Source organism: Panthera pardus, unplaced genomic scaffold, assembly GCF_024362965.1.
Source record: "Panthera pardus isolate Hobbes unplaced genomic scaffold, ASM2436296v1 HiC_scaffold_26, whole genome shotgun sequence".
In the NCBI taxonomy this organism is placed as follows: domain Eukaryota; kingdom Metazoa; phylum Chordata; class Mammalia; order Carnivora; family Felidae; genus Panthera; species Panthera pardus.
Window position 1 is genome coordinate 25,336,867 of NW_026526832.1, and position 22,134 is coordinate 25,359,000.

Below are 22,134 nucleotides of genomic sequence, written 5' to 3' on the forward strand. Positions count from 1 at the left end.
TAGGCCAGTGTGTACACACAGAAGAGTTTCTAAGATATGGACCTTTGTCACAGGAAGGAGCTTTTCATATGACAAAAAACCTAGGTTGCATTTCAAGTTTAGAAATTGTAGCCAAGGGCATGTGAAATGGGCACGACGACTCTGCCTCCAGCTTCCACCTTGGGAGCCCCACGTCCTAGGTGAGTGAAAGTGGCCATCTTTCCAAGAATATGGTTCCTGACAACGCCCTTTCATCTGGACTCCATGAAAGACACACATATAGATGCTGCTGTGAATCACTTATCTTGTCTGTTTTCGCTTTTGGATTTATAGTTGGAAATAGTGACATTCTGGAGTGTTCTCATGACTCACACTGAGTGTGACAGTGAGAGAGTCAGGAGGGAGGGCATGACTGTTTAGAGAAAAGGAAATGGGATCAACATGTGGAAGTCAGGAGGGCTGATGTTCCACTCGGCCATTTCTGGGTAATAAGCCACCCAGTAAAGATTTGTTGTTCTCCCAATCACGTGGGTTCCTCTGCTGGTCTCTCCTGGGCTTGCTCAGGCAGTTAGTGTCAGGTAAAGGATCAGCTGGGCAGGAAGTAGGCTTAAGAGGGTCCTACTCACATGTCTGGAAGTTGGTGCTGGCTGTCAGCTGGGTCCCCTTGATTCCCCTCCACTTGGTCTCTCGGCCTCCAATAGGCTAACCCAGCTTCCGTACATGGTGGGTTGGGCAGCATTCCAGGAGAGTCAAAGTGGATGCTGTAAGGACTCTTGCAGGCAAGGCCGACAATAACATCACTTCTGCCCAGTTCTATTGGCCAAAGCAAGTCATAAGGCCAGTCCAGAGTTAAGGGGAGGACAGGTTGACACTCTTGTTAGAAGGGCCTGCGAAGTCCTGGGCCATTGGAAAGGAGCATGGGATGAATTCTTCAGCCATCTTCAAAAACAATCTCCCATAACTGGGCAACTTGGGCAGAGATGGAAACGTAACAATGACCACAGAGATTTTAGCTAGAGTCTTATGTGCAATTTCCACAGTAGGTCAGCACGATGCAATTCCCATCAGCCTGGCTTTCCTGGCTAGAAACAGGTTCACAGAGGAATAGAGTTTTAAAATTACTGATGTTGCTGATTCTTCTCTTCACCTGAAGGTCCGATAAGGAGTCTACCTTTAACTTTTGTGAATTAGTTCTTTGAATGACTATTTTTTAAGCACCTCGTGGGTACAGTGCATTATGCTAGCTGCTGGTGATATGACAGTGAATAGGATATGTCTGTTGCCTATTCTCTCAGAGCTTTGATTCTGTAGAAAGGAAAGAGGCATCAAACAATGAATTACGCAGTCAGAGATTTAATTACGATGGTACTAAGTGCCACAGGAGAAGCAAGGCGTGCAGGGAGAAAACGTAAGTGGGGGCCCTCACCAGGACCAAGTCGGAAGGAAGTCCTTGAGGAAGACACACGAGCTAGTTTTTGAGGACTAAGGAGATTACATAGGCTAAGGGTGGGGAAGGGTGGCAGAAGGATATTTCAAGCAGAAGAAACAGTGTGTACTAAGGTCCTAGAGAAGGAACTGAGAAATACACAGGGAAAGGGGGATGGCTGAGCAGATAGGACTGGAGAACAAGCAAAAGCCAGACCACACGGGACCTTCTAGACCGTGTAGAGAGCTTTGGTCTGTCCCGGACTGAACTTGTTTCCCCTGCAAATTCGTATGTTGCAGCTTTACCCACACAATATGATTGTATTTGGAGACAGGGCCTGAGGAGGTAATTAAGGGTGAATGAGGTCATTCCGGTGGAGCCCCAATCCGACAGAACTGGTGATCTTATACGAGGAGGAAGGGACACCGGGAGAGCACATGACCAGAGGAGAGGCCACGTGAGATACGCAGCAAGTCAAGGGGACAATCCTGCCCGGAAACCAAACCTGCCAAGATCTTGATCCAGGACTATGAAAAAAACACACTTCTGTTGTTTAAGCCACTCGGTCTGTGGTGTTTTGTAACAGCAGCTCTGGCACACTAATGCAGCGTGTGAAATACTGAGATTTATGCTCTTAAAAGATCATCCCGGTCACTATGTGCAGATGGATCCAAGGAACAAAAATTGTTACTTGAAAAGAAGTTGGAAATAAGGAAAGAAAGAGAGAGAGAAAGAGAGAGAGAGAAAGAATGAGAGAGAGAAAGGAAAGAGGGAAAGAGAGAGAAAGAGAGAGAAAGAATGATAGAGAGAGAAAGAAAGAGGGAAAGAGAGAGAAAGAAAGAGAGAAAGAAAAAGGAAGAGAGAAAGAAAGAAAGAAAGAAAGAAAGAAAGAAAGAAAGAAAGAAGAAAAGAAGTTGGGAGGCTATCACAGAGCTCAGGAAGGAGGTGAGGGTGGCCTGCATCAGGCTGTGGCAGGGACACAGATAGAAGCGACATGACCGACATGACTGAGTGACAGAGTGACAGCCATGGAGGCCTGGCTTGAGGGGCACCAGGGAGATGAGAAACTGAGACGGCAGGTGTCCATTCTTTTAAGAAGTCTGTCTGTAAGGAAGGGAAGAGAGACAGGAAACAGATACTGGGAGAAGTGGAGTTCTGTTTTCGCTTTTTTTGTTGTTTTCTTTTTTTCTTCTGGGAATGTTTAAGTAAGATGAAAGAGACAAGCATTTTTTTAATTCTTTTTTTTTAGTATTTATTTATTTTTGAGAGAGAGAGAGAGAGAGACAGAGTGTGAGCAGGGGAGGGGCAGGCAGAGAGAGAGGGAGACAGAATCCAAAGCAGGCTCCGGACTCTGAGCTGTCAGCCCAGAGCCCCACACAGGTCTCGAACTCACAAACTGCAAGATCATGACCTGAGCCGAAGTCAGACGCTTACGGACTGAGCCAACCCAGGCGCCTTGAGATGTTAGCATTTTTCAATGCTGATGGGAAGGGTCTGGTGTAAAGAGAATGCTGGAGAAGCGCTAGAGAGAAGACAGATAAAAGTGTCAAGTCCTACTGGAAGAGGCAGAGGGATCAGGGCCAAACCACAGATGTTTTATGAGAGAGAGGATGAATGGATGAAATTTGTGTACAGGGGCACCTGGGTGGCTCAGTCAGTTAAGTGTCCGACTCCTGGTTTCAGCTCAGGTCATGAGTTCACGGCTCATGAGTTCAAGCCCCACATCAGTGCAGAGCCTGCTTAGAGTTCTCTCTGTCTCTGTCCCTCTCCTATTCACGTGCTCTCTCTGTCTCTTTCTGTCTCTTTCTCTCAAAATAAATAAATAAACTTAAAAAAAAAAAAGAAAAAAAAAGGTAGGGGGGCGCCTGGGTGGCTAGTTAGTTAAGCGTCCGACTTCGGCTCAGGTCATGATCTTGTGGTTTGTGGGTTTGAGCCCCGCCTCGGGCTCTGTGCTGACAGCTCAGAGCCTGGAGCCTGCTTCAAATTCTGTGTCTCCCTCTCTCTCTACCTCTCCCCCACTCACCTCTGTCTCTCTGTTTTTCAAAAATAAATAAACGTTAAAAATTTTTTTTAATTAAAAAAAAGAAATTAAAAAAAACAAATGAGAAAATGAATGAATGAAAAGCTATTTCCTTTATGCTCTAAACTGATTGTTTAGAGGTTGGAGTGCAGCCGCCATCCATTTTCAGCTTACACCCAAAGAACCAAGGGAACCTACCCATGCAGCGAGCTTGGGCCACTTCGTCTTCCCTCTGAGGGTTGAGTGTCACTTAGAACCCTCCCTACAGCCATGAGCGGTTGGTGAGGGAGGGCACTGGTGCACCGCGGTAGGGGCCATGGGGTTTCTGGGTTCCCTGCTTGCTGTGCCCTCTGGTGCTGCTCACACTTAGTGCCACACGCACCTCTTCCATCCCACCGTGGATTGTTATGGGGCCTGTTCCACCTTATGAATGGTGGCTCTGACAGGACTCGGTTCATGACAGGTAGTTGGGCTGCATGGTCACTTGGTGTCCTGTGCTCAGGCATTCCATCTGTTCCGGGGCCCAGAAGCATGCCAGAAATTGTTTTTCAAAAGGCATTTAGTTCTTGACCCCGGAGGGCATGGCGTTGCTCCAGAGTCCCAAAGGTCTGCACCGTGATCCTGCCTTCTGAGACCGGCCACAAACCCTACATGGCGTCTTTTCCCCCCACAGAACCCTTCATCACAATAGCATCTACTGGACCATACAGCCCTCAGGGCAGGGATGCCTGTGGCTGCAGCCAGGGTCTGCTCGGCCCAGCCGGCCTTCCCCACCCCTCTGCTGAGACATGATGCCCTGATGGAAGTGGCCAGCAGAATGGAGTGAACATGTACTCAGTCCCCAGAAGCCTTCTAAACACTTACACAGTCCCCCCCTTACCACTGCCCTGTGGAGCAAGACTTAACCTCCTTGTCTTATAGATGAGGAAACTGAGTCACAGAAGGTGAAGACACTTGTTCAAAAAAGCTCCACAGTGTGAGATAGAACCATCAGGAATACAAGGTTCCTGCAAGAAGGAGATGGAAACTTTCAGAAACAGGGTAAACGGAGTAGAGAGGAGCACAGCCCAGCAGTGGGTGCCCATGATAATTCATTTTATGTGTCAACTTGCCTGGGCTAAGGGACATCCAGAAGCTGGTAAAACAGTATTTCTGAATGTGTCTGTGAGGGTGTTTCCAGAAGAGATTAGCATTTGAATCAGTGACTGAGTGAAGGAGATCCTCCTCACCAATGTGGCAGCTTCCAATCTGTCCAGAGTTTATTTTACTTATTTTTTTTTAACTAGGCTCCATGCCCAACATGGGACTTGAACTCACAACCCTGAGATCAAGAGTTGCTTGCTCTAACCGACTGAGTCAGCCAGGCACCCCTATCAAGGGTTTAAATGGAACAAAAGCATGGAGGAGAGGCAAATTTGCTCTTTTCTGGAGCTGAGACAGACATCTTCTTCTGTAGACATCACCTGGTTCTCAGGACTCTGGACTTGAGCTAGGATTTCCTGTTGCTCAGACCTTCAGGTCTGGACTAGCACTGCACCACTGGCTTCCCTGGGCCTCCAGATTGCAGTGAGCTGATGGTTAGCCTTCTCTGCCTTTGCCAATCTGGGATATTTGTAAGCTCAAATGTCTCAGACCCACTTCTAGGATAATCAAGCCAAACTGAATGTCCAGTGGAACCCACAAGGAACCCAGGAGCACATGAAAGAAGTCAGTCAAGGGCCTGGAGCACTGTCTTCTGCCCCCAGTGTTTTTAGATCAACAGCTTTCAACCTTTGATGACCATCTTGAACTTCCTGGAGGGTTTGTTAAAATCCAGACTGATGAGTCCCACTCCAAGAGCTATGATCCAATTGGTTTCATTAGGGCCCAAGAAAATGTGCATTTCTCATAAGGTCCAAGGTGACATGGTATCAGTCAGGGTTCTCCAGACAGGAACAAATAGGAGATACATATATCTGCAACAAATATCTATATGACAAATAGGAGAAGGGTGCCTGGGTGGCTCAGTTGGTTAAGCATCCAACTTTGGCTCAGGTCATGATCTCACAGTTCGTGGGTTCAAGCCCCACATTGGGCTCTGTGCTGACAGCCCAGAACCTGGGGCCTGCTTTGGATTCTGTCTCTCTCTCTCTCTCTCTCTTTCTCTCTCTCTGCCCCTCCCCCACTCACACTCTGTCTCTCTCTCTCTCTTTCTCAAAAATAAACATTCAAAAAATTTTTAATTAAAAAAAAACAAATGGGAGATATACATTTCCTATATGTTCTAATAAGTCTCTCTCTCATATATATGTGAATATATATGAAGAATAATAATAAATATATATGCTGAGAAGTTCCCAAATCTGTAGTCAGCAAGCTGGAGACCCAGGAGAACAATGATGATTTGGGAACAAAGAGGGTGTCTGTTTCTGGATCATCACTTTCTTATATAGCAAGGTGGTCCTTCTAGCTTTACTTGTAATATGACAAAGTAGAAACAACTGAATATCCATGAACATTAGGCCAATAATACTAAACATCTATTAAAAAGAAATGTGTTAAGGGGGTGCTTGGGTGGCTCGGTTAATTGAATACCTGACTCTTGATTTCAGCTCAGGTCATGATCCCAAGGTCTTGGGATCGAGCCCCACATTAGGCTCTGCACTTAAGATTCTCTCCCTCACTCTCTCTTCTGAAGCCCCTCTCCCCTGCTCACACACACACTCTCTCTCTCTCTCAAATTAAAAAAAAAAATTGGGGCTCCTGGGTGGCTCAGTCAGTTAAATGTCCAACTTCGGTTCAGGTCATGATCTCATGGCTCAGTTCGAGCCCCGCATCAGGCTCTGTGCTGACAGCTCAGGGCCTGGAACCTGCTTTGAATACTGTGTCTCCATCTATCTGTCTGCTCCTCCCCATTTCGTGCTCTCTCATTCTGTCTCTCTCTTTCTCTCTCTGTCTCACAAAAATAACATTTTAAAAAATGTTTTAATTAAAAAAAACAAGGGGCACCTGTGTGGCTCAGCCGCTTAAGCTTCTGACTTCAGCTCAGGTCATGATCTCACAATTCATGAGTTTGAGCTCCACATCAGGCTCTGTGCTGACAGCTCAGAGCCTGGAGCCTGCTTCAGATGCTGTGTCTCCCTCTCTCTCTCGCCCTTCCCCTCTTGAGCTCTGTCTCTCTCTCTCTCTCCCTCTCTCAAAAATAAATAAACATTAAAAAAATTTTTTTAAACAAGAAAGAGATATATTAATATAAAAAGTATTATGTAAAATATTTCTCCTACATTAACTGTTAAGGAATTTTTAGAAAAATCTATAGTACCCATTGCTATTTTAAAAGGGATGGTGTTAGCATGTGCTTATCTGTGTGCATGGGGCCTATATCTCAAAGAAATAATCTGCTGGCTTTTGCATGTGTATTTATCTCCTTCTGTTTTTATTACAGGTACCCAAGGGCTGGGCTGGACAGTTTTTTCTTTCTTCAGTGCACACCTAAGCAGGAACAAAGATTCAAAAGCCCTCACAAGACAAAATTTCTTTTAGGTGTATTTGCAGAACCAGCTTTTCTTCCCCCAGAGGCAAAATAAGGCTGTGACTATGGGAAGAAAGGGACAAAACAAGGGCAAGGGGTGGGGGGGTAGCCAGGAGGAGAAGGACTGGGAAGACAGATGAGGAATCACTGACATGAGAGGGAGAAAGAGAGATGTCCAGGAGGCCAGGGAAAGGATGAGTTCACATCAAGTGTGGTTTCCTTGGCACCTCTCAAATTGAGATGCATCTTAATTGGTCAGCAGTCCAGGGTACTCGTACGACTCATGAACAGAGGAGGGATAAACAGTTAGTATGGGCTAGGTTATGCTGCAGTAATAAACATCCCCCAATCTCAGTAGTTTAAACAATAAAAGTTAACTATGCACACACTACATGCCCACATAGGGTTGGCTGGGGGCTGGCCCTCCTCCATATCGTTGTTATATCAGGACCCAGGCTAACAGAACACTTCCAGTTACCAAAACAGAAATGGAAATGGAAAATGCAGGAAATTGTGCACTGGCTCTTGAAGCTTTACCCTAGAAGGAACATACATCATTTCAACCCACATTTTATTGGCCAACACAAGTCCTGTGGTCACATCTAATTCCAAGGGGACAGGAAAATGCAGTCCACCATGTGGTCACAAGGAGAGCTAGCAATAGATAGTGAACAGTAGGCATGACTACCATAGTAAAGGACTTGGACCCCTGGTCTGGGGATGGAGATATGAGAAGAGAACTGCTTCCCATCAACAGGTAGAACTGAACAGGTTGTGATTTCTCTGATGAGCAAAGCAGCAGTGGACTCTACCATGTGCAGAAGCTTTCTGGAAGTAAACAAAGAAACTGATTCCACTGGAAATGGGGAGTGTGGAGTAAGAAATGTTGACTTTCACTTTATACCCTTTGTAATGTTTGAAGTTTTAACCACAACTTTCATTTGTATGGGTTATTCTATGAGATTCAGGTTCCCCCATTCCCAATATTCAGCAGAAGACAGTGTAAATGGCCAAAAGGAAGTTCAAAGAATTGAGTGCTTATGATGGGGAGTAGCCATGCTCTGCCCCAAACTGAAACATCCAGATGCTTTTGGGTTGACCTAGGGTTAAAGAACACTGCCCTGTCTCCACCCCACCCCCACCCCTACCCCCCAGGAACTCAGCCAACATCTGCCCCACACATTTCCTGGAACTTATTCCTTCTCTAGAGGGAACAGCAAGGACTCTGACCCTGGGCCCCAAGACTCAGAACATTTTTTTTCCCAATCCAAAGGCCAGCATCATGACAATTACTATGCCATCTCTGATTATAGAAGGTAAGTAGCAACGGAAGAAATCATGCTCATGACTCAGAGCAAGGAAGTCCAATATTCTCATCTCTAAAGAAATCTCAGATTTCCAGAGCACTTGGGTGGCTCAGTCAGTTGGGCGTCTGACTTCGGCTCAGGTCATGATCTCACAGTTCATGAGTTCGAGTCCCAAGTAGGACTCTGTGCTGACAACTCAGAGCTTGAAGCCTGCTTTGGATTTTGTATCTCCCTCTCTCTCTGCCCCTCCCTCTCTCTCTCTCTCAAAAATAAATAAACATTAAAAAAATTTTTTAATTACAAAAAAAAAAGAAATCTCCTATTTCCATCTAAGATCATTCCCCTATTATTCTGGGGGCCCAGGAAGGGGTCCAAGGCAGAACAGAAGCTCAGGGAAGAAGTCCTGGGAAATTGCAAGGAGAAGGAAGCTGCCTTCTCAGACTCTGGCTTTGAGGACCCTTTGCACCATCACAACAGGACTGTGAGCCAAAAGCCAGTTGATTGGGGGAAGGATGGGAAGACTGAGTCACAAACTGAGACGTGGCCTAACTGGAGTGCACGACCCAAGGGCAAGCCTGTGGTAGTTCAGCCCCTTCTCTGCTTTCCACCCCTAGGCATTCATCCACTTCCAGGTGGACAGGACTTCTCAAGACTTGGGAGGTATCCTTCCTCCTTAGAGAACCTTCCCAGGACAGGGCCTGGGAGCCCAGGGCAGAGCAGGCACTATGGGGAAGACAGCCATGCATGCAAATGCTAAAAAACAGAAATGTCATACACGTCCTCATCATTCAACAGCTATTTCATTATTTTGAATCACCAAACGTTATTGGTCAGCAAGGAGCCCAGGAGCATGAGAGGAAACGAGGGATGGACAAACATGTCTAAGAACTAACCTTTACTCTCACCAAACCCAAAGCCCAGGAAAGAGCACAATACACAACCAAGCACTAGGGTACATGGCCCAGTGAGGTTCATGAGAGACAAAGGCACAGTTTGATGGGACCCAGAAGAGGAAAGTGATATGGAGAACAAAGGCAAAAGAAGTATGGGGCAAAAGTTAAATTTCCTTACAACTTGCAGCCCATTGACAATTACCTGGGACAGACAGAGTGACCTTCCTCTAGGAACTCAGCTGCTTCAATGTTAATACTTTGCTAGAGGCTAAAGGAAACCTTAGCAGGGCGCCTGGGTGGCTTAGTCCGTTGAGCATCTGACTTCGACTCAGGTCATGATCTCGCGGTCCGTGAGTCCGAGCCCTGTGTCAGGCTCTGTGCTGACAGCTCAGAGCCTGGAACCTGTTTCGGATTCTGTGTCTCCCTCTCTCTCTGACCCTCCCCCATTCATGCTCTGTCTCTCTGTCTCAAAAATAAATAAATGTTTAAAAAAAATTTTTTTAAAGGAAACCTTAGCTTGACATTAGCCTGAAGTTCAGGATCCTGTAAGTCTTCTTTAACATAGGAAAATCCCTTGGAAACTTCCTTTATCTCTAACTCTCCACTCCCCCTACCAATCCCACCCCCACCCCACAAGATATGTGTTAACAATCATCCTCCAAATATATGGCCCACTGATATACATCTGAAGTCTAAGTTTTTACTAAACAGTAGTAAATGACCCCTCAAGGTCTTGGAAACCTTGCTTCCAAATTCCTTAGAGACTTACACTATCCCTAACCCCCTCCCAACTTGAAAGTATATAATCAATCATTCTTCATAACCCCAGTGCAGCTCTTTCTGCCCGTGGGTCCTGTCCCTGTGCTTTAATACAACCAACCACCTTTTTTGCACCAAAGACATCTTAAGAATTCTTTCTGGACCATTTGCTTCTGGAGCCCAGTGTTTCATATCAGAAAGAACTAATACCTGTTCAAGGTGTTCAGTACTTTTCCTGGGGACTTTCAGCCTTATCCATGGCCTCCTTTAACAAGGAATGGGATAAAACCAACTTCTCGTAATTTTCTTTTCTCTAAAGTAGGCTGTGCTGCTGGGGGGAAGGATATGAAGATACTCCTAGAATTTCAAGAACAGCACTGATAAAGAGTTCACAATTCAGAAGTGTGGTATCACAAAAAATAAATATTAAGTCTTTGTCCCCAGTTCCTGGCACACAACTCCCAAAGCCTTGGAATCTCTGGAGTGATGGGTATCTTTTGTATGCTAATGAGATGACTGGTGAGTGGGGACCCCAGAGAGCTTCTGGAAGGGGGCTGATCTCCAGAAAATCCAAGACAGATGAGAGGGTTGGGACTTTCAACTCCACCTCCACCCCTGACTTTTGGGGAGGGCCAAGGGGCTACAGATTTAATTCAATCACCAGGGCCAATGATTAATCCACCTACCTCATGGAACCTCCATAAAAACCTCTAAATGACAGATTTTAGAGAATTTCCAGGTTAGCAAACACATCAAGGTGTCAGGAGGGTGACACACCCAAAGAGACCATAGTACAGAAGTGCCACATGCCTTCCCCCATGCCTTGCCCTATGCATGTCTCCCACTGGACCCTCCTGAGTTATGTCCTTTGTAATGAACTACTGATAGTAAAGTGTTTTCCAGAGTCCAGTGGGTCATTCTAGCAAGTGATTGACCATAAAGGGAGGAACTGTAACCAAGTTGGGCAGAAGCATGGGTGACTGAGGGACCCAATGGTTGTGACTGGTGTCTGCACCTTGTGCCTGAGCCCTTTAGCTTTGGGGATCTGCATTAACTGTGTCAGAAATGAACGGAATCATTGGATACCCAGTTGGTGTCAGAAAAAAGGAGAATTGGTTGATGGGAAAAGAAAACTTAACAGAAAGAGCTTGTGGGATCCTATTCTATGTCTGTGCAATAAAAGGAAAGCCCTACACAGTTGTCTAGGTGCAGCTGCAAGAGGAGAGGTGCTGAGCAGTGTTCCCTGCCCTCCTCTTTTCCAGTCCCTCCCCCATGGACTCACGAACTGCACCCCCAGCCTTTCTAGGCATTGTCGTCATCCTTCCTATCCCACATTCTCACCTGGGCAGCCAGCTCTCTCTGCCCCCTTGCCTCTATGTAGTCCTGGAACCACATTAGCCTTCCGGGGTCTGTTCTAACTTTTCATCCTTTCTTCTAGAAATTTGACTGCCCTCCCTTTTACCCAAAGTCAATAAAATCCCTCCCTCCCAGGGATCTGTCTCTTACTTCTTTCCCTGTTCAAGCCAGTTGGTGGTTTTAAACAGGAACTAAAGTATCATATTTCCCTGAACAAGGTTTGTCAGACCCAAAGGTTTTCCATTTGCAGGAAATGAGAACTCACTCAAACTCACCTGAGCCGAAATTGGAAATTTATTATAAGGCATCAGGTTGTCCTTGATGATCAAAAAGGAGGAAGGATGGGTAGATGGCAGTTGGGCTACAGAAGGTCAGAGACCAGAACTATAAAACAGCCAGGGACCCAGGTTGCTGTCTACTCAGGTCGTTCCCCCAGCTCTCAGGGACCACATAATTCTCACACCATTTCACTGTGTATCTTCATCCTTCTCTGCACGGGAGCTTTCTCTGCTTCTCTGCCCCCATAATGGAAGATGGTTCCACATACAGCCCAGGACTTACAATTCCTCAGATTAGGCAACCATCAGAATTCTAAATCCAAAATCCCCAAAGGAGGGAATGTATTTCATGCTCCTCACCTGGAATATCAAAAAACCATACCCAGAGAGGCAACCATGTAATACCAATGTGGCTGTGAGATCCACCTTCACTGAAGGAGCAGTTCTTAGAGAAGGAGGGATGCTGTACTGGCTGGATTCCCCCAAAACTTCACAACAGCTGTATTTAGCATTCCAGTTGCTCATTAAAATTATGCAGAGTCAGCCTACAGAGAAACTCGCAAGGCCACTTGTGTGGGGATAGAGGTGTCTGCAGCAAGGAGGGGAGTGCACAACTGTCCAGTCCTTTAGTCAACATTTTTAGTGGTTGGAGCAACTTCCAGGAGCAGCTGGAGATACAGGGTGGCCATCTGCAAACACCTGGGCTGGCAGTGGAAATAGACAAACAGGAAATAGACCGGGATGCCACTGAGCAGGAACAGGAAGATGTACAGGAACTCAATCTGGGGGTGGTCGATGATGGGCGCCAGCACCAGGTAGAGAGAAGCAAGGAGCATGATGACAGGGATGATGGTGGGGACCTGCAATGGACACAGGGACCTGGATGATGGAGAGGCACGGGATGTTGTATGTGGCCCTTGGGCTCTGTCCCTCCTGCATGCCTGCCTGTTGCTTTCACCTGGCACCAGCTCCTCTCTTCCAGTCACTGCCATCCTACCTTGCCTGGCCAGGGAAGCCGCCTGCCAGGTTACAAGGGCCATCCAAGGATCAGGGGCTTTGGGACCCAGGCTAATCCTCTCTATGCTATGTGAGGATTAATCCTCCTACTATATGTGTGCATCCTCTCTGCATTTGTCTCCTGTTGTTCTCCCTCAGGGTCCTCCAGAGGAGAAATGAGTCCCCAGTAAGCAGAATCGATGCCTTGTGATCCAGATGTCCTCACCCCCAGGAAATATAGAAATTGTCTACCAAATATGACATCCTTTCTTACATTCTTTCTCCAGGCCCCAAACGGGGCTGTGGTCCAACGATCTGCTTCATGCAACAGCCTAGGGTTGCAAAAAGCCCAATGTTTATTCCAGACTCTACCTTGTAAGGTCGAGGAAGATTCTTCTTCTTTATCCGCAAGTACAAGAGACAGCCAATGGTGGTTCCATAGGTGATCCAGCCAAGGAAGCTAAGAGGCAAACATGAGCCACTTACTCCGAGGCCCTTCCCTGGGTGGGCCCGCAAGAGGGGCTGGCCTACTAGGTGCAAACCTGGGACAGAAGTGCAAGCTCATCAGGGGCCTTTCAGCTACCCCCAATTGTCCTTGTCTATGCAGACTTAGGAAAGAGGAAGGCAAGGCTGGGGCACCAAGAACAGGAATGCAATGGAGGGTATTCTTGCCTCCTTCATCTCCAGTCACAAAGTGACTCACACATACAAGCCCAGGCACCCACTTGGCTTCATATTGGGCCTTGTTTGACTGCCCCTGACTGGACAGAAAAGGACAATTTTCAAAGAGAGGGAGGAGCATTTGTGTGTCTAAAAACAGGAGTCTGGTGAAATGTCAAGGAAGCCTGTGCTCTCCTCAGGGACCAGCACACTCATAGCAGATGCTCCTACTTTAGAGTCGGTGACAGGATAGGTCACTGAACACCCAGACAAGTGCCTGGCCTCTGCCTTCCCCAGTGTGGTTAGTTGAGTGGCTGATATAGGTCCGATGGAAGCCTCATCTGACCCGGGAGATGGGATCCAGACCAGGCCATCTCTTGAGGCAGTCAAGACTGGGAGACATGGGGTCCTTGTTGGGATAGATCATCCCCAACATTCTCACTCTGTGCCGGAACACTCTCAGTTACATTCCCCAATCTCAGCCCAAAGAAACCCTGGGTTCACCACGGTTTGATATTATTTTCATCATATAATGATTTTATCCTTTCTCATGGGAAAAAGATAAAAAGAAAACCAGATCTGTTACTTAATGTTCTGAAGAAAGTCACATCAAGCATTGTATATCCTGTTCCAGAAGATTAATTATACTTATGACAACGAAGAAGAGAACACGCGATGCCTGAGAAATTGCTCTGAGAGCTCCCTCGGCATCCAGACGCCACACTTGCCTGTAAGTGTAAGGATGTGCCCACGAAACCTGTTTCAGATGAGGTCATAAAACCACAGCTGGATGGCACGACAGTCCATCATTTCTGCCCCAGGCAAGGTAATAAAGGGGGTCAGAATATGTCTCCATTTTGATGCAATCTCTGATTATACCTACCCAGCTTGGTTGTGGGTCTGCCCTAGGTTCAATAAAGATATGCTGGGTCAGAGTCCTGAGCACAGATCAGACTACAAAGGGAAAATCACACCACAGCCAAGGGCTACAAGTCGTGGTGAGTAAAGCCTGAAGATAGCTTTAATGTGATCTCAGCGACAGAATAAAGGAACAAGGAAGAATAAAAAATGACAAAGACAACACAAGCCTTTAACTTGTCTGCCTCTTGGTGAAACATTTGTCTCATTGAATTTTTGGAAATAGGACAAGAGAGGAGGGAGCCACTTTTAATTTTGGAAACATAACTGGGAGAGAATGGCTGAAATGTGTGTGCATGTGCAAGAGCCCTGAGCTCAGGTTTCCAGAAGTGTGCATGCATATCTTTATGTATATAAACAGGCATATATGTGATAGTTACACATAGGGGCTTCCAGAAGTGTGCACACACGTATTTATATACACACATGCATGTGTGTGAGTGTGCACACATAGGGGGCTTCTATATACATATGAGTGTATGTGAGTGTACGCACAAAGGGGCCATGAGATACCCAGCACGGGAGGACAGTCTCACTTGCCTCAAGAAGTTCACGATGGTGCTGAAGCTTCCTGGGATGACCAGGACCAAAGCCACTGCCGTGGTAAACATCAGGGCCGGACTTGGTGTGAGGCGATGCACATGAACCATGGACAGAAGTTGGGGCTGGGAGCAAAGCCAGGTGTCAGGCAGCCGCCCCGCCAAGGGAGGCGCAGTAGGTTTCTGCCCTGGGAAGTTCCCAGCCCTCTTCCCCTGCCAAACTCACTCCGGACACCAGTGCGCCAACCTAATAGTCCCCAGTCCCCACAGCTTCAAGATGCAGGTCTCTGTGGCTCACCTGGGGTGAAAGCAGGCCCAGCGTACAGCTTGGGAGGCCGATCACTCCAGAGACCCAAAAAGCTTAGGACGTGGGCTAGAGTGTAGGGAGCTGACCCACATGCCTGGCCAGGTTGTCCAACTTTCTATTGCTCATCCCCAAGACAGGAAGAGGGACCAGGGGTGGGAAGACAGAGGATGGGGGAGAAGAGGGTGGGATGGTTATGGATGGAGCATGGAATAGGATCATGGATTATGGTAGTAGACTGTATAAGCACTCAGCAAATAGTCTTCCCTCTCCCACCTCTGTAGGAGAAATACTAGGTACTTCCCCATCCATTGACTCTGGGCTTGGCCAATGAAATGCGAGCAGGGATAACACAGCAGAGGCTCGAAATATACCTGTGTGGCTTGGCTTGGTCTCTTGAACCCCTGCCACCTGCTTTAGGCAAAAGCATGCTTTGGCCTGGGTCCCTGAGACAAGAACAGACTCAGAGACCTGAATGAGAAAATCTGAACACGAACCCCAGGCTGAAGCAGAGCCACGACAGACCCAGGGACCGATGAGCAACATGAAGCATTTGCTGTTGTCAGCCCCGTAGATCTTGGAGTTGTTGTTCAGCATCATTGCTGCGAAAGCTACCAGAGGGACAGAGTCCCCAGGGGGAGGGGCCCTGAACGTACTCACCAGCTCGGCTCTGCTCCTGTGGCTCTGCCCCGCTGCCCCCACACCGTTTGCCCTACACAAACATCCCTATCACCTACAGACTCCACAGTGTGATCCAGTATGGTGACTCCCAAAACCTGGAAGTCAAAGGACTGGAGTTTAAATGGAGATACTTGGGATGCTTGAGTCTCATTCTTAGAAGAAAAGAGGGTTAAGGTGCCTAGGTGGCTCAGTCAGTTAAATGTCTGACTTCAGCTCAGGTCATGATCTCACAGTTCGTGAGTTCAAGCCCTGCATTAGGCTTTGTGCTGACAGCTCAGAGCCTGGAGCCTGCTTCAGAGTCTCTCTCTACCCCTCCCCAACTCATGCTGTCTCTCTGTCTCAAAAATAAATAAACACTAAAAAAAAAATTTTTTTTTTTTTAAGAAGAGAAGAAGGCTATGTCTTGTAGGGGGAGTCCTGGCTTGGGCTAAGTGCTAAGCTCAGGCAGGAGAAAGCTTAGCCCTCCTGCAGCCCCCACCACCTTGGCCAGCCCAGACCCCATCTCTCACCATGTGGCCTTCTCTCGCAGCCACATAGCACACGCGACTTCCACCGAAGAACATCCCATTGGCAGAGCCAAATGTCGAGAGTACGACAGCCAACGGTACCAGCCAGGCCCAGGCCCCCAGCACCTGGTTCCTAGGACAACAGAGGGTCAAGGGAAGGAACTCCAGCAGCAAACTGGAAGACAACAGCAAGGAAACAGAGCAAGCGAAACATCTAGAGGCATCTTGAAATATACACGGGACACTATCCTTCCCTAAACCTGATGTCTGCCCGGTGGCCAAGGAACACATCACTTGACTCACTCACCCCCAGCTCACAGCCATAGCATCAGAGGAAAGGATCTCGTTGGGCGACAACACTAGCAGGTAACTGATGTTGACCAGGAGGTACAAGCTGGTGACCAGGGGGATGGCGATCATCACTGCCCACACCAGGTTCTGCTGCAGAGTCCGGAAGAAGAAGCCACGTGTTAGGTGGTGAGTTCCTTCTCAGGCCCCCAGAACAGGCTCGTCAGTGCAGTGCTGAGCTCATCCTGGCCTCAGGGAGTATGTCAGGCCCTGGGGGCCACTCAGGCTGTGTGCCCCTCCTCCACGTGCTCACAGTCCATGGCCTGGATCCACAAACAACAGATGTGCTGGGAGGCCACGAGGGGCACGAACCAGTCTGAGCAGTGGAGATACAGAGGGCCTGAGAGGAGTGGGGGCACCCACGAGAACAGAGCACAGAGAAGGGACAAGGAAGTTAAAGATCTTCATTCTTGGCTATTCATCAATCTTTCCAGCTGTAATATTCCAAGACCACCATGACAACCCTGCCTATTTTCTGGGTCTCCAGGACTCAGGCCCACCCAGACTGAAGGCCATTTCTGCCAGGGGTTCCACTCTGACCCTCAGGCTCCTCAACTGGAAATTGGGGGTCATTGGGGATCTGTAAAATGGGACTTCCCACTGCTCTGCCTCCCTGCAAGGTATGAGGGTCAGCACAGAGGAGGGAAAAGGAAGGGCCTGGACATAAGGGCTGTGCGCACACAGAGCAGCTTATCCTATGGAGGCATTGTGCCACTCTGACCCTCGGTCTTTCAATAAAGGTACTGAGCGGGCGTCCAATAAAAATGGAGGAATAAATGAAAACTGGGTAAAACAGAGTGTACTCCCTCCCACTTCACCGCCTGGCCACCCTCCCACCGCCCGCCCCCCCCCCCCCCCCCATGCCCTGGACATCATTCTGGAGCCAGGAGCAAATAGAAGGAAGGAGTCTCCCTCTGAACCCACAGAACTCCATTCAACATTCCCCAAAGGAACACCTGGGTGGCTCAGTAGGTTAAGCGTCCGGCTTCAGCTCAGGTCATGATCTTGCAGTTCGTGGGTTCGAGCCCCACATCAGGCTCTGTGCTAACAGCTCAGAGCCTGGAGCCTGCTTCAGATTCTGTCTCCCTCTCTCTCCACCCTTCCTCTGCTCACATTCTCTCTCTCTCTCTGTCTCTCTCTCTCTCAAAAATAAATAAACATTAAAAAATTAAAAACAAAAACAAAAAACATTTCCCAGGCTTGGGCCACCCTGGATAGACATCTACACCTCAAAGCAGTAAACGCATGTCCACGACACCCCCGGCCTCACGCAGGACTTTCTCTAGATGTCCTTTGGCTTACCTCTTGAGGGGCAGGCAAGCACTGATGAGCCCAGAGCCTCTCCCCTCAGTACCAAACGGGACCCCAGAACCTGGTTTTGCTGCTACTGACACTTACAACATGAAATGAAGCACAGAAGAGGTCATTCTGTTGGCAGGGAGGTCTTCTCCAGACTTGGCACAGAGCTGTCCCTGGGAGGGCTGAACCACAGTCCCACACACACCTCCTGGCCCACCACTAGGTAGGACCCTCCCCCATTTTAGCGTCTGCCTGGTTAGCACATCTTCTCTTCTTCAACATTATACAAAAAGCAATTTCCAAGGGTACCTGGGTGTCTCAGTCGGTTAAGGATCCAACTACTGAGCTCAGCTCAGGTCATGATCTCGCAGTTTGTGAGTTCAAGCCCCACATCAGGCTCTGCACTAAAGTGCAGAGCCTGCTTGGGATTTTCTCTCTCCCTTTCTCTCTGCCCCCACCCCGGCTCGCTCTTACTCTCTCTCAAACATAAATAAATATTTAAAAAATAATAATAAGGCAATTTCCAGAGCTTTCTGCCAGCCTGAGATCTGCCACAGAAAACTCTGGAGGCAAGCACAGGAGGAAGGGGGTACTGAGGGCAGAGTATTGACCTCAGGGCCTGTCTTCTGCCCTACTCAAACTTCCTTGAGACACAGAGATGCCCAGTTCTTTCTGGTCTCTGCATTCCTGTTCACACTGCCTCTAAACGGCTGTTTTGCCACAAACCACATTAGCCCTTCAAGGGTCAGCTCCAGCCCTCCTCTCGCAGGACTGCTGGACTGTTCTGCCTCATGAGTTCCAGCAGCAAGTGGAGACAGCACCTCAGCCAGCTTTATTATATCCTAGCCTCTGTCCCATCCTGTCCTGTCCTCTAAGGGCAGGGGCCGGGGAGGGTGACCAATTCGCCCCAGCTTGCCTGAGACTTTCCCACTTTTCACACCAGAAGCCCTGCATCCCTAGGAAGTCTCCAGTCCTGGGCAACCTGGTCAGCAGACCTAGCAGGTCATGTGACAAATGCATGCAAGTGAAGCCAGTAGGACAGCAATGGACTCTCATAGACAGTAGGTCCTCTCAGGTCCCCTCCAGCTCTCAAATCTGAGGATCTGGAGGCAAAGGAAATGGCCCCAACCACTGTTTCAGCGTGGCAGCTAATTCCTCATCTTCCCAGTCCTGAAAGTGTGTTCTGCCTGGGCCGAGAAGAGGCCACATGTAGCAAAGATGGGCAATGGAGCAGAGTCCTGGGTTCCCCCTACTGCAGGCCTTGCTGTGGGGTGCCCTCAGCAGGCAAGCACCCACCGTGCATGACCCAGCCACATGCCAAGTCACAGGGAAGGGATCTGACATGCTTTTGAATTCGACTCCTCTTGGACAGCCCACCGGCCAGCTAATGAGCTATGACAGCCAAGCCCCAGGTTGTGCCACAAGAACAGTGAGATTTCCTGGTTTCATTCTCAAACACCTTAACTCTTTACTCAAATTCCAGGGCACATGGGCATAATGCTGGCCCAGGTTTGGCATAGGATCTGCCGTTTCTTGAAAGAGTGTGAAACAAAGATACACTTAACATGTGCTTCAGAGCTCAGACTTAGAGCCAGAATTTCAATTGTCCATCATTCAGAGGCATGGCTTTGTTTTTGCTTGAAACCCACATTTGTTGGGGCGCCTGGGTGGCTCAGTTGATTAAGCCACCGACTTCGGCTCAGGTCGTGATCTCACAGTTTGTGAGTTCGAGCCCTGCGTCGGGCTCTGTGCTGACAGCTCGGAGCCTGGAGCCTACTTCAGATTCTGTCTCCCCCTCTCTCTACCCCTCCCCTGCTCATGCTCTGTGTCTCTCTCTCAATAATAAATAAACATTAAAAAAAAAAAAAAAAGAAAGAAACCCACATTTGTCAAAAATGCAGGGGTGCCTGGGTGGCTCAGTCGGTTAAGTGTCGGACTTCGGTTCAGGTTGTGATATCAACAGCTCGTGAGTTCAAGCCCCTTGTCAGGCTCTATACTGACAGCTTGGAGCCTGGAGCCTGCTTTGGATTCTGTGTCTCCCTCTGTCTCTGCCCCTCCCCCATTCACACACTCTCTCTCTTTCTCTCTCTCTCTCACTCAAATATAAATAAACATTAAAAAAAATGTTTAAAAAAATGCAGAGGTCAGCAAACTACAGCCTGTGGACCAAATCCAGCCACTGCTTGTTTTTGTAAATAAACTCTTATGGAGGCACAGCCACCCTCATTTGTGGCCTATGGCTATTTGCAACAGAGTTGAGTGATCGTGACAGAGGACTCGTGACCCACAAAACCTAAAATGTTAGCTCTTTAATCCTTTATGGAAAAAAATTTGCTAATCCATGCTCTATGGCATGGGAGCTTGTCTCACTCACCTTTGGACCCCCTTGCTCTTTCCCTGGACCAGCTCCGAGCCCAGAGCCTGGATTCAAAGAGAGAGGAGTCTAGCCCTGTGAACTGAATGAGCCCGTGCCCGAGCCCGTGCCCCTGCCCGGCAGCCCCAGCCCCACCCAGAGCCACCATGGACACACAGTAACCATTCACCTGAAATTACAGCTGTTTATGGCACTCCATACACAAGTGATTACGCCAGTTAATAACAGTTAATACCTTCAAGCCCTGCGAGGTAGATGGGACAGCTATTATGATCCCGTTGATAGGGAGGAACTAAAGCACGAGGAATTACGTGCAAGAATAAAAACTAGGTCCCAGGACTTCTGGCTCTCACCCCGGTCTCTCTGTGCTCTGGGACTTCAGTCTCCAAGCTCCTCTTCTCCCCCCAGATTCTCCCAAACCCCCCTCCAGGGAGCCTCTGCTGAGAGGTGAGACATGTAATGGCCCCTGAGCCAGCCCCGAGGATGTAGAGGAAAAGACTCAGTTCTCACCCTCTGAAAATTAAAGGCTCCTGCAGGAAAAAAAGAAAACAAATAGCAACCTAAGCAAATATATTTATAGCAAAGAGTTAATTTCCATAGTAACTGAAGAGTCCAAATGTTCCAGCTATCAAGACAGATAACAAGCTGAGTCATCAAGCACGGCCTCTTGCTAGTGGTATGACCTCACAATCACTTCCCCTTTTCTAAGCCTCAGTTTTCCCATGTGAAAAATGGTGTTGATAATACCGACCTTGCCAGGCAAATGAGACCATGAGTGTGATCCTATAAAGTTCTGTGCTCACTTGGGAAGTTATTATTCCTCTAATTCCATAAATTACTTAAGGTAGACAGTGGGCTGGCATTCATGACTTCAAAAAGGGTACCCCCATTTTCAGCTGATTCCTCATGGTTTTAGTCAGTTCAAATAACAATAATTGGAACAGTTAATGTTTGGAGATTTCACCCTCTGAAGAAGTATTATGGACTCACCTTTGGATTCTTGAGCTCTTCCACCACATAGTTGACGTTATTCCAGCCATCGAAGGACCACATGCCCTGGTAAAAGGCCATGCCAATGCGCCCAGCCTGCTGTGTTGTGTTGTGGAAGGCAAGCAAAAAGGTTTCTGTGTGGCCCCGGCCCTGGCCCAGCACCACGGCCCCACCCACCACGATGACCAGCAACGAGAACACTTTGGCGACCGCGCACACGTTCACCAGCATGGTGGCCAGCCGTGAGCTCCAACAGTTGACCAGCGTCAGCAGCAGGATGCAGGAGGCAGCCACGCCCTTCAGCACAGCCTGGGGCATCGAGGAGCAGCCAGGGTAAAAGGGGGTCACGGCATACTCAGCGAAGCTCAGGGAGACGGCAGCAATGGCAGCTGGTCTGACCAGCAACACAAATGTATAGATAACCAGGAAGGCTGGCAAGGAGCCAAAGATTTGCAGGATGTAGGCATACTCCCCTCCAGATTTGGGAACCAGGGCACTCAGCTCAGCATAGCACAGGGCACCCATCATGGCCAGGAGGCCACAGCCTGCCCAGACCATAAGACTGGCTCCAGGGCTGCCCATGTAGACCAAGACCCCCTGTGGTGACATGAAGACACCAGAACCAATCATACAGCCAGCCATCAGGGACACGGCACTCCACAAACCAATCTCCCTCCTCAGCCTTAGCCCCTCACCACCTGGCTCCCGTCCTGCCACCCCCTCACCACCATTTCTTTCCTGACTTCTCTCCATCTCAGGGCTTCAACAGTCACTGTGTCTAGCTGAGCAGAAGCAGATACTCTCGTCTGTCTTGCGGGCTTCCTGCAGGGGTTAATGATTACAGCACTTGATGAAGTCTGAACCGGAGACCAGACAGCCAGGGCATGGCATTCAGCAGGCACAGAGCCTTCACTGATCGACCGGTCCCTGTCCAACTCAAACTCCAGTATAGGCAGTATACAGGAGCTGTTTGCCAGTGTAACCCAGGGA

At 48.4% G+C, this 22,134-nt stretch overlaps 1 protein-coding gene across 12 annotated transcripts; it reads right to left on the minus strand.

Moving 5' to 3' along the window:
- Positions 1-9,595: 9,595 nt before the first annotated feature.
- Positions 9,596-21,986, minus strand: LOC109267944 (b(0,+)-type amino acid transporter 1-like). Of its 12 annotated transcripts, none has more exons than XM_019450963.2 (6): positions 21,145-21,982; positions 16,441-16,574; positions 16,137-16,308; positions 14,644-14,768; positions 12,898-12,985; positions 12,034-12,389 (listed from the first exon to the last, which is right to left on the minus strand). In XM_019450963.2, the coding sequence occupies exons 1-6, from the start codon at positions 21,895-21,897 to the stop codon at positions 12,156-12,158; spliced, it is 1,506 nt and encodes a 501-aa protein (XP_019306508.1). In that variant the 5' UTR covers positions 21,898-21,982; the 3' UTR covers positions 12,034-12,155. The 12 variants fall into 12 exon arrangements, with proteins under 12 accessions (XP_019306513.1, XP_053747099.1, XP_053747098.1 ...); XM_019450975.2 differs by having other exon boundaries at positions 16,137-16,266; positions 21,145-21,981; XM_019450984.2 differs by having other exon boundaries at positions 12,197-12,408; positions 21,145-21,985.
- Positions 21,987-22,134: the final 148 nt, after the last annotated feature.